The following is an 11,509-nucleotide window of genomic DNA, read 5'->3' as shown; positions in this document are numbered from 1 at the left end:
GAGCTGCCAGGGAGACTTACTGCAGCAGGAGAGAGCTGCCTGGGAGACTAACTGCAGCAGGAGAGAGCTGCCTGGGAGACTAACTGCAGCAGGAGAGAGCTGCCTGGGTGACTAACTGCAGCAGGAGAGAGCTGCCTGGGAGACTAACTGCAGCAGGAGAGAGATGCCTGGGAGACTAACTGCAGCAGGAGAGAGCTGCATGGGAGACTAACTGCAGCAGGAGAGAGCTGCAGCAGGAGACTTACTGTAGCAGGAGAGAGCTGCCTAAGAGACTTACTGCAGCAGGAGAGAGCTGCCTGGGAGACTAACTGCAGCAGGAGAGAGCTGCCTGGGAGACTAACTGCAGCAGGAGAGAGCTGCCTGGGTGACTAACTGCAGCAGGAGAGAGCTGCCTGGGAGACTAACTGCAGCAGGAGAGAGATGCCTGGGAGACTAACTGCAGCAGGAGAGAGCTGCATGGGAGACTAACTGCAGCAGGAGAGAGCTGCAGCAGGAGACTTACTGTAGCAGGAGAGAGCTGCCTAAGAGACTTACTGCAGCAGGAGAGAGCTGCAGCAGGAGACTAACTGCAGCAGGAGAGAGCTTCAGCAGGAGAGAGCTGCCTGGGTGACTTACTACTAGCCTACCAAAACCACCCAGAACTACTCTGACAGAGATTTATATTTAAACAAAAAAAGTTAAAGGGAGAGCTTCTTCTCTTGAGGTCAGTAGGCCACACAGTACCTACCCACACAAGTCTTCCTGAACATGTCGTACTGGTAGCCCGTCTGGCAGTCACAGCGGTAGGAGCCGGGCAGGTTGTGGCAGATCTGTCCCTCCCCACAGCGGTGAAGAGCGCTCTGACACTCATCCACATCTGGACACAGGAAGGTAGAGAGGAAAGATACAGAGTGGGTACTGTGGCTCAATGTCAACCATCTCTATTAAAAACTTGTTGATGGTATTAACCTGTTAACAGGTTAATGAAAACTCCACAGATCTGTATACCTCTCCTCCTCTTACCTATGCATCTGGCTCCGTCTGGACTGGCATGGTAACCCCGGCTACACATTATGATCTTCCTCTGGCAGCTGTAGGATCCCACAGTGTTGATACAGTTAAAGCCTGGACTGCAGGGCTGGCCCACGACACCACATTCATCTATGTCTGATGGATGGAGAGGGCGATGGAGGGAGGAGAGAGGGCGGATAGACACAAGGTTGGAGACAGAAGGAGGGAGGGACATTTTGAGAAGGGAAGATAGAAAAGGAAGAACAGAGGACCACAGGAGGACAGAGTCCGAGAGAGATGGCAGCCAGTTAGTCACACTGTGTTACTCAGAGGCATACATACATCATACACTCCCATTCCCTGGGATCATTTTGGTGTGTGTTTCCCTCTATTTTCTCATCTTCTAACCCTGCCTTTGACTGTTTTTCAGTGGTTCAGAACTGCCTCGACATGCCCCAGTTCCTGTCCCCCAGGCTCATTCCTCAGTATCAGAATGTACTGACTGGAGGAAGGTTGGCTTTCATCCACCCCACTGCTGCCCACTCTGCTCCCCTCTGATCCCCCTCCTGTGTGGCATTCAACCCCTCTATACCTGGTCTGGGTATACCTTTACATTTATATTGACACACTGTTATAGTTATATTCATAATGTTACATTCACACTATTACTCTTGTTAACAGTGGCCCAGGTCTGCCCAGCCCAGTTAGTCCCGACAGCCCCTCTTACCAATGCAGTTTCCATGTGTGTCCTGTGTGAAGCCCATGGAGCAGCGAGGTTTGGCACTACACCTGAACGAGCCCTCACTGTTCAAACACTCAAAGCCTGGCCCACAGTTATGAGTCCCCTGAAAACACTCATCAACATCTGCAAACAGAGACAGGAATAAGCAGGATGCATATTAGAAATGAAATCTAATGTATGACAAATTATGTAAAAACATGTTTGGTTGGTGATCTATTGTCAGTTTGTAATCAATCTATTGTAATCCATTAAATTGCTTAGAGAAGTAAAACCTGTTAGAGTGTAATGTCTACTGTAACCACTGGGTGTCACTGTGTTACTGTGGCTTTGAAACAGCAGCTAGAGCACCCCTAAATTAGCAGATAAATCATTTCACATAGATCTATTTATACACTCTCCTTCCCCTTTAAAGAAAACAATCAACAGTAAAAAGGTTAATTCTCCAACTTCAGAGAGGATCCTAGGAATGTTTCCCCCACCAATCCTCCTCATTACATTAGCACAACAGCAGATACAGCTTCTTATTTCTCCATGATGAATCACCTCCAATGAGCCAGCCTGTCAGACCATAGTTATGTGCATTAGTCTTCCTATTCTCTGGTGCTTGTATCTGTGACAGTAGAGAGCAGTGAGTTCCCCCAGAGCAGAGCTCCTTACAGCTCGTTCACCTGTCTACACTGGGATTCCCCTGATGTCAATCATCCTGACAGATCTGCTGTTGTACACAGCCTTGTCACTGCAGAGAAATCACATCTGTCATAAACAGGGCTTAGAGAGCGATCTTCTCTCTCTCTCTCTCTGTGTGTGTGTGTGCATGCAGAAAACAAGTGTGTGTGTGTGTGTGTCTTCCTCTGTGCATGAAGCCACATGTACTGTACGTCTGTGAGGCTCTATGATCCCTGTAGGGACATCATATGGTATGTACCATGTTAAAGCCTCAGCTTGGCCCCTGGGAAGGGCAGGGCTTCAACTAGCACATTAAGACAATCCTGGTCTTGGCACGGCTGGCACAGGACTGAGTGAAGCTCTGACAGACCCAGACATACTGAGACAGAGAGAGACCGCGCTCAGGGACAGGAATAAACGTGTGAGAGATTGGCAGGGTGCTCAGTCGCAGTCAAAGCAATACTATAGGAAGGTAATTGGCTCATGACAAATCAAGGAGGGAGCTGGCTCGACAACCTCACAAAGGCGAGGGAGATCACTCTACCCAAGCAGGGGCAGCAATTATTGGATAAGAAATTGGGGAAGACAATCAACTCCTGGAGTAAGCAGTGAGGAGAGAATTTGCTTTGTAAGATGTAGGAGGGGAGGAGACTTCAGTCGATGAGAGGGGAGTTTAATTGATGTGGAGTAATTGGGCAGGGAATTGAAAGAGGAGTAGAAACATAACAACACAGTCTCCATCCCACACTCCAACCAGCCGACAGAAGTGGCAGCAGTTATGAGCACCGTGTTTAAATGCTCATTTGGTTGACTCACTGCTGTGCGAGTTTCATTTCCGTTGAAGCCCAGAGCAGCTGTAGTCCCTACTCTAACACCCTCTAACAGAGCAGCTGTAGTCCCTACTCTAACACACTCTACCAGAGAGCAGCTGTAGTCCCTACTCTAACATCCTCTACCAGAGAAGCTGTAGTCCCTACTCTAACACCCTCTACCAGAGCAGCTGTAGTCCCTACTCTAACACCCTCTACCAGAGCAGCTGTAGTCCCTACTCTAACACCCTCTACCAGAGCAGCTGTAGTCCCTACTCTAACACCCTCTACCAGAGCAGCTGTAGTCCCTACTCTAACACCCTCTACCAGAGCAGCTGAGACCCATCTCTCTCTCCATTTCCTTCCAGTAGTCAACAACAGGACTTTAACAACTTGCTCATCTCATAGCTCTATCTCAGAGCACACTGGCTGTGGATAAGAGCCCACAGTTAGCGTATTCTGCCAAGTGTGGGCAATGGAAATAATGATGAAGGCTGTGAGGTTTCTTTTTGAGTTGGAGCATTGTACATTCTCCACCAACATAAACACAAGTCAAGTGAAATTTTCGTATAGAGGGTATGCAGGCAAAACCTAATGCTAATATCTTGTTTATAATCATATTCAGCATCAAATAGACTTGTTCGTGTGGTCAGTTAAAAAATGATGTCATTACTGTACTGTAGCTTACATGAAGCATGGTTCAAGATCTAATTGGCAGCTCCCAATCTCTGACTCGTAGTCACTCCCATGGGTGGCAACTGTGATTGTTTAGTTTTACAATGTGCTTTCCTCACATTGTGAAAGGTCAAATTAATACACACCAGTTGTTGTGTTGCTACTAGTTACAACTATACATGGGTGTACTGGAGAGTGAATGATTTGGGTGTTGTACAGTTTGCAGCTACTGTTCTGTCTCCATACCTTCACAGACGTCGTTGTTGATCTGGTAACCCAGAGAACAGGTGATCTGACACACAAAACTACCAGCCGTGTTCACACATCTCTCATTCATCTGACAGGTATGAGTGGACATCAAACACTCATTGATATCTGTGTGAAAGGAGAGAGAGGTGGAGAGAAACCAAGAGAGACACCGAGAGAGACACCAAGAGAGACACCAAGAGAGACACCGAGAGAGAAACCAAGAGTGAAACCAAGGGTGAAACCGAGAGACACCGAGAGAGAAACCAAGACAGACACAGAGAGAGAAACCAAGAAACCAAGACAGACACCGAGAGAGAACCAAGGGTGAAACCGAGAGAGACACAGAGAGAGACACCGAGAGAGACACCGAGAAAGACACCAAGGGTGAAACCGAGAGAGACACCAAGAGAGACACGAGAGAGACACCAAGAGTGAAACCAAGGGTGACACCGAGAGAGACACCAAGAGAGACACCAAGACAGACACCGAGAGAGAAACCAAGACAGACACCGAGAGAGAAACCAAGGGAGACACCAAGACAGACACCGAGAGAGAAACCAAGAGTGTAGGAGGGGAGATACAAAAGCAAAAAGAGAGAATGAAAGCACGAGACAAGATGGAGAGAGAGGGGAATGGGATGGAAAGGGTACATCAGAGTAAGTGAGGGAAATAGAGGGGGAAAGTAAGCACATTGGAATACCCTAGTCGCCCCTAGTCCTGTTAAATTCATGGTGTAACACAGGGGCAGTCCCAAATAGATTAAGCAGCCTGGCCTCCACATAGGGAAGGGATTGGGGGCACAGCCACAGGGTGTAAGTCTCACACAATGAGAGATCTGTCAAAACACTGCACCACCATGTCACAACAGAACAATCCACTGCCACCAAGCAGGAAGTCTCAGTCTGCTAGAAGTGATGGCTTATCCCTTCAATATGGAATCCGAGCAATCTCTAACAAGGGTGGCGTAACATATGCTTTTCTACAAGATGACTTAAACAGATACAGTAGCTCACTAATCAGCTTCATGGTAACAACCATACAATCCCATATTGTCTCAACTAGTAGACGTGTGTGGCATATAGTACTGTAAGGACAGTGTGAGATCAACACATTTAATCACATAGTGGAGCCTGCCTCCAAGTATAAGGCTCTGTTAGTCTGCAGCCTGGTGTCTTCGCCTCCAATGTCACTGTGAGAAAGGGAATTAGTCCTCTGGTCAGCAATGTGCATGAATGCTCTGCCCACCTGAGGACCTTTCCATGTCCTGTGTTTGAGGAGTGTAAAATCCACTTGTCACTTAAATCTGGATTGATTGCTTTCATTTTACTCTGGTGACTCTTTCCAACTCTTGCTTGTGCCATTAGTGTGTTCCTGTTAATGTAATGATCTGTTAGTGTGTTCCTGTTAATGTAATGACCTGTTAGTGTGTTCCCGTTAATGTAATGACCTGTTAGTGTGTTCCCGTTAATGTAATGACCTGTTAGTGTGTTCCTGTTAACGTAATGACCTGTTAGTGTGTTCCTGTTAATATAATGACCTGTTAGTGTGTTCCTGTTAATGTAATGATCTGTTAGTGTGTTCCCGTTAATGTAATGACTGGGGAAACCTTTGTAATGACCTGTTAGTGTGTTCCCATTAATGTAATGACCTGTTAGTGTGTTCCCGTTAATGTAATGACCTGTTAGTGTGTTCCCGTTAATGTAATGACCTGTTAGTGTGTTCCCGTTAATGTAATGACCTGTTAGTGTGTTCCTGTTAATGTAATGACCTGTTAGTGTGTTCCCGTTAATGTAATGACCTGTTAGTGTGTTCCCGTTAATGTAATGACTGGGGAAACCTTTGTAATGACCTGTTAGTGTGTTCCCATTAATGTAATGACCTGTTAGTGTGTTCCCGTTAATGTAATGACCTGTTAGTGTGTTCCCGTTAATGTAATGACCTGTTAGTGTGTTCCCGTTAATGTAATGACCTGTTAGTGTGTTCCCGTTAATGTAATGACTGGGGAAACCTTTGTAATGACCTGTTAGTGTGTTCCCGTTAATGTAATGACTGGGGAAACCTTTGTAATGACCTGTTAGTGTGTTCCCGTTAATGTAATGACCTGTTAGTGTGTTCCCGTTAATGTAATGACCTGTTAGTGTGTTCCCGTTAATGTAATGACCTGTTAGTGTGTTCCCGTTAATGTAATGACCTGTTAGTGTGTTCCCGTTAATGTAATGACCTGTTAGTGTGTTCCCGTTAATGTAATGACCTGTTAGTGTGTTCCCGTTAATGTAATGACTGGGGAAACCTTTGTAATGACCTGTTAGTGTGTTCCCGTTAATGTAATGACTGGGGAAACCTTTGTAATGACCTGTTAGTGTGTTCCCGTTAATGTAATGACCTGTTAGTGTGTTCCCGTTAATGTAATGACCTGTTAGTGTGTTCCCGTTAATGTAATGACCTGTTAGTGTGTTCCCGTTAATGTAATGACCTGTTAGTGTGTTCCCGTTAATGTAATGACCTGTTAGTGTGTTCCCGTTAATGTAATGACTGGGGAAACCTTTGTAATGACCTGTTAGTGTGTTCCCGTTAATGTAATGACTGGGGAAACCTTTGTAATGACCTGTTAGTGTGTTCCCGTTAATGTAATGACTGGGGAAACCTTTGTAATGACCTGTTAGTGTGTTCCCGTTAATGTAATGACCTGTTAGTGTGTTCCCGTTAATGTAATGACTGGGGAAACCTTTGTAATGACCTGTTAGTGTGTTCCCGTTAATGTAATGACTGGGGAAACCTTTGTAATGACCTGTTAGTGTGTTCCCGTTAATGTAATGACTGGGGAAACCTTTGTAATGACCTGTTAGTGTGTTCCCGTTAATGTAATGACTGGGGAAACCTTTGTAATGACCTGTTAGTGTGTTCCCGTTAATGTAATGACTGGGGAAACCTTTGTAATGACCTGTTAGTGTGTTCCCGTTAATGTAATGACTGGGGAAACCTTTGTAATGACCTGTTAGTGTGTTCCTGTTAATGTAATGACCTGTTAGTGTGTTCCTGTTAATGTAATGACTGGGGAAACCTTTGTAATGACCTGTTAGTGTGTTCCCGTTAATGTAATGACCTGTTAGTGTGTTCCCGTTAATGTAACGACCTGTTAGTGTGTTCCCGTTAATGTAATGACATATTAGTGTGTTCCCGTTAATGTAATGACTGGGGAAACCTTTGTAATGACCTGTTAGTGTGTTCCCGTTAATGTAATGACTGGGGAAACCTTTGTAATGACCTGTTAGTGTGTTCCTGTTAATGTAATGACTGGGGAAACCTTTGTAATGACCTGTTAGTGTGTTCCCGTTAATGTAATGACTGGGGAAACCTTTGTAATGACCCGTTAGTGTGTTCCTGTTAATGTAATGACTGGGGAAACCTTTGTAATGACCTGTTAGTGTGTTCCCGTTAATGTAATGACTGGGGAAACCTTTGTAATGACCTGTTAGTGTGTTCCCGTTAATGTAATGACTGGGGAAACCTTTGTAATGACCTGTTAGTGTGTTCCTGTTAATGTAATGACTGGGGAAACCTTTGTAATGACCTGTTAGTGTGTTCCCGTTAATGTAATGACTGGGGAAACCTTTGTAATGACCTGTTAGTGTGTTCCCGTTAATGTAATGACTGGGGAAACCTTTGTAATGACCTGTTAGTGTGTTCCCGTTAATGTAATGACTGGGGAAACCTTTGTAATGACCTGTTAGTGTGTTCCCGTTAATGTAATGACTGGGGAAACCTTTGTAATGACCTGTTAGTGTGTTCCTGTTAATGTAATGACTGGGGAAACCTTTGTAATGACCTGTTAGTGTGTTCCTGTTAATGTAATGACCTGTTAGTGTGTTCCCGTTAATGTAATGACTGGGGAAACCTTTGTAATGACCTGTTAGTGTGTTCCTGTTAATGTAATGACTGGGGAAACCTTTGTAATGACCTGTTAGTGTGTTCCCGTTAATGTAATGACTGGGGAAACCTTTGTAATGACCTGTTAGTGTGTTCCCGTTAATGTAATGACTGGGGAAACCTTTGTAATGACCTGTTAGTGTGTTCCCGTTAATGTAATGACTGGGGAAACCTTTGTAATGACCTGTTAGTGTGTTCCCGTTAATGTAATGACTGGGGAAACCTTTGTAATGACCTGTTAGTGTGTTCCTGTTAATGTAATGACCTGTTAGTGTGTTCCTGTTAATGTAATGACTGGGGAAACCTTTGTAATGACCTGTTAGTGTGTTCCCGTTAATGTAATGACCTGTTAGTGTGTTCCCGTTAATGTAACGACCTGTTAGTGTGTTCCCGTTAATGTAATGACATATTAGTGTGTTCCCGTTAATGTAATGACTGGGGAAACCTTTGTAATGACCTGTTAGTGTGTTCCCGTTAATGTAATGACTGGGGAAACCTTTGTAATGACCTGTTAGTGTGTTCCCGTTAATGTAATGACTGGGGAAACCTTTGTAATGACCTGTTAGTGTGTTCCCGTTAATGTAATGACTGGGGAAACCTTTGTAATGACCTGTTAGTGTGTTCCCGTTAATGTAATGACCTGTTAGTGTGTTCCCGTTAATGTAACGACCTGTTAGTGTGTTCCCGTTAATGTAATGACATATTAGTGTGTTCCCGTTAATGTAATGACTGGGGAAACCTTTGTAATGACCTGTTAGTGTGTTCCCGTTAATGTAATGACTGGGGAAACCTTTGTAATGACCTGTTAGTGTGTTCCCGTTAATGTAATGACTGGGGAAACCTTTGTAATGACCTGTTAGTGTGTTCCCGTTAATGTAATGACTGGGGAAACCTTTGTAATGACCTGTTAGTGTGTTCCCGTTAATGTAATGACTGGGGAAACCTTTGTAATGACCTGTTAGTGTGTTCCCGTTAATGTAATGACTGGGGAAACCTTTGTAATGACCTGTTAGTGTGTTCCCGTTAATGTAATGACTGGGGAAACCTTTGTAATGACCTGTTAGTGTGTTCCCGTTAATGTAATGACCGGGGAAACCTTTGTAATGACCTGCCAAACAAGCTCTGGTAATGGCTGAAATGGGCTCAATGGAATACATAGGCATTCTGTTGCCTCTATAAAAACACAAACGTTTCGTCTGGGATTTAACGCATCGTCTCGGCAGTTATATCACAAGAAAGAGAAGAAAGATAACATTATTTTTGTGGGTGTTGATGTTTGTGCAATTGAAAAAAAGGTATGTTTTAATAAAGTTTAAATGTTTACAAATTAGATGCGCTGAAATAAAAGCATCTTTCCAAACAGGAAAACTGGGATGATAGTGATATTATGTCTGATCTCACATCACAGTTTACTGGTCACACACATGGTTAGCAGATGTTATTGGTCACATACACATGGTTAGCAGATGTTATTGGTCACATACACATGGTTAGCAGATGTTATTGGTCACATACACATGGTTAGCAGATGTTATTGGTCACATACACATGGTTAGCAGATGTTATTGGTCACACACATGGTTAGCAGATGTTATTGGTCACAAACACATGGTTAGCAGATGTTATTGGTCACATACACATGGTTAGCAGATGTTATTGGTCACACACATGGTTAGCAGATGTTATTGGTCACACACATGGTTAGCAGATGTTATTGGTCACATTCACATGATTAGCAGATGTTATTGGTCACACACATGGTTAGCAGATGTTATTGGTCACATTCACATGATTAGCAGATGTTATTGGTCACACACATGATTAACAGATGTTATTGGTCACATTCACATGGTTAGCAGATGTTATTGGTCACAAACACATGGTTAGCAGATGCTATTGGTCACATACACATGGTTAGCAGATGTTATTGGTCACACACATGGCTAGCATATGTTATTGGTCACATTCACATGGTTAGCAGATTTTATTGGTCACAAACACATTGTTAGCAGATGTTATTGGTCACATACACATGGTTAGCAGATGTTATTGGTCACACACATGGTTATCATATGTTATTGGTCACATACACATGGTTAGCAGACGTTATTGCAAGTGTCACGAAAGGCTTGTGCTTCTAATTCCGACAGTGCAGTAATATCTAACATGTAATCTAACAATTCCACAAAAACGTCCTAATATACACAAAGCTAAGTAAAGGGATGAAATAAGAATGTATACATATAAATATATGGATGAGCGATGACCGAGCGGCATAGGCAAGATGCAATAGATGGTATATATAAGATACAGTATATACATATGAGATGAGAAAGGCAATATATGTAAATATTATTAAAGTGACTAGTGATCCATTTATTAAAGTGGCCAATGATTTCAAATCAGTATGTAGGCAGCAGCCTCTCTGTGTTAGTAATGGCTCTATAGCAGTCTGATTGCCTTGAGATAGAAGCTGTTTTTCAGTCTCTCCGTGCCAGCTTTAATTCATCTTCTGGATGATAGCAGGGTGAACAGGCAGTGGCTCATGTGGTTGTTGTCCTTGATGATATTTTTGGCCTTCCTGTGACATCTGGTTCTGTAGGTGTCCTGGAAGACAGGTAGTTTGCCCCCAGTGATGCGTTAGGCAGACCTCACTACCCTCTGGAGAGCCTTACGGTTATGGGCGGTGCAGTTGCCATACCAGGCGGTGATACTGCCCGACAGGATGCTCTCGATAATGCATCTGTAAAAGTTTTTGAGGTTTTAGGTGACAAAACAAATTTCCTCAGCCTTCTGAGGTTGAAGAGGCGCTGTTGCGCCTTCTTCACCACGCTGTCTGTGTGGGTGAACCATTTCAGTTTATCCGTGATGTGTACGCTGAGGAACTTAAAACGTTCCACCTTCTCCACTACTGTCCCGTCGATGTGGATAGGGGGGTGCTCCCTCTACTGTTTCCTGAAGTCCACGATCATCTCCTTTGTTTTGTTGACGTTGAGTGAGAGGTTGTTTTCCTGACACCACACTCCAAGGGCCCTCACCTCCTCCCTGTAGGCCGTCTCGTCGTTGTTGGTAATCAAGCCCACCACTGTTGTGTAGTCCGCAAACTTGATGATTGAGTTGGAGGCGTGCATGGCCACACAGTCATGGGTGAACAGGGAGTACAGGAGGGTGCTATGTACGCACCCTTGTGGGGCACCAGTATTGAGGATCAGCGAAGTGGGGATGTTGTTCCCTACCTTCATCACCTGGGGGCGTCCAGTCAGGAAGTCCAGGACCCAGTTGCACAGGGAGGGGTTGAGACCCAGGGCCTCAAGCTTAATGATGAGCTTGGATGGTACTGTGGTGTTGAATGCTGAGCTGTAGTCAATGAACAACATTCTTACATAGGTGTAATCTAGAGCCAAGAGTTGTGATTTTAAATTGCATGGGTATCCTTCTTGACACACTTGTT

The 11,509-nt window shown here is 44.3% G+C and overlaps 2 protein-coding genes across 10 annotated transcripts in view; both read right to left on the bottom strand.

Annotated features, from left to right (window-relative positions):
* The window catches only part of LOC109869421 (fibulin-2), a 46,642-nt gene that overhangs the window by 7,277 nt on the left and 27,856 nt on the right, over window positions 1-11,509 (bottom strand). The window contains exons 9-12 of one of the 2 annotated variants that reach the window (XM_020459558.2): window positions 4,129-4,257; window positions 1,718-1,855; window positions 1,003-1,146; window positions 728-856 (exon numbers count right to left, since the gene is read on the bottom strand). In XM_020459558.2, the coding sequence (XP_020315147.2) occupies window positions 728-856; window positions 1,003-1,146; window positions 1,718-1,855; window positions 4,129-4,257 (540 nt within the window). The remainder of the gene's footprint in view (window positions 1-727; window positions 857-1,002; window positions 1,147-1,717; window positions 1,856-4,128; window positions 4,258-11,509) is intronic. The other variant, XM_031803741.1, reaches the window with a different exon arrangement.
* LOC116356935 (uncharacterized) lies at window positions 4,469-9,541 on the bottom strand. 8 transcript variants are annotated; one of them, XM_031803730.1, is made up of 2 exons: window positions 6,011-9,541; window positions 4,469-5,980 (listed from the first exon to the last, which is right to left on the bottom strand). In XM_031803730.1, exons 1-2 carry the CDS (start codon window positions 9,219-9,221, stop codon window positions 5,244-5,246), a joined length of 3,948 nt encoding a protein of 1,315 aa, XP_031659590.1. In that variant the 5' UTR covers window positions 9,222-9,541; the 3' UTR covers window positions 4,469-5,243. The 8 variants fall into 8 exon arrangements, with proteins under 8 accessions (XP_031659590.1, XP_031659592.1, XP_031659591.1 ...); XM_031803732.1 differs by having other exon boundaries at window positions 4,469-6,100; window positions 6,182-9,541; XM_031803731.1 differs by having other exon boundaries at window positions 4,469-6,382; window positions 6,464-9,541.

The sequence above is a fragment of the Oncorhynchus kisutch genome, linkage group LG24 (assembly GCF_002021735.2).
Source record: "Oncorhynchus kisutch isolate 150728-3 linkage group LG24, Okis_V2, whole genome shotgun sequence".
NCBI lineage: Eukaryota > Metazoa > Chordata > Actinopteri > Salmoniformes > Salmonidae > Oncorhynchus > Oncorhynchus kisutch.
The sequence above is the reverse complement of the archived record's forward strand: the minus strand, read 5'-3'. Positions and strand labels throughout refer to the sequence as shown.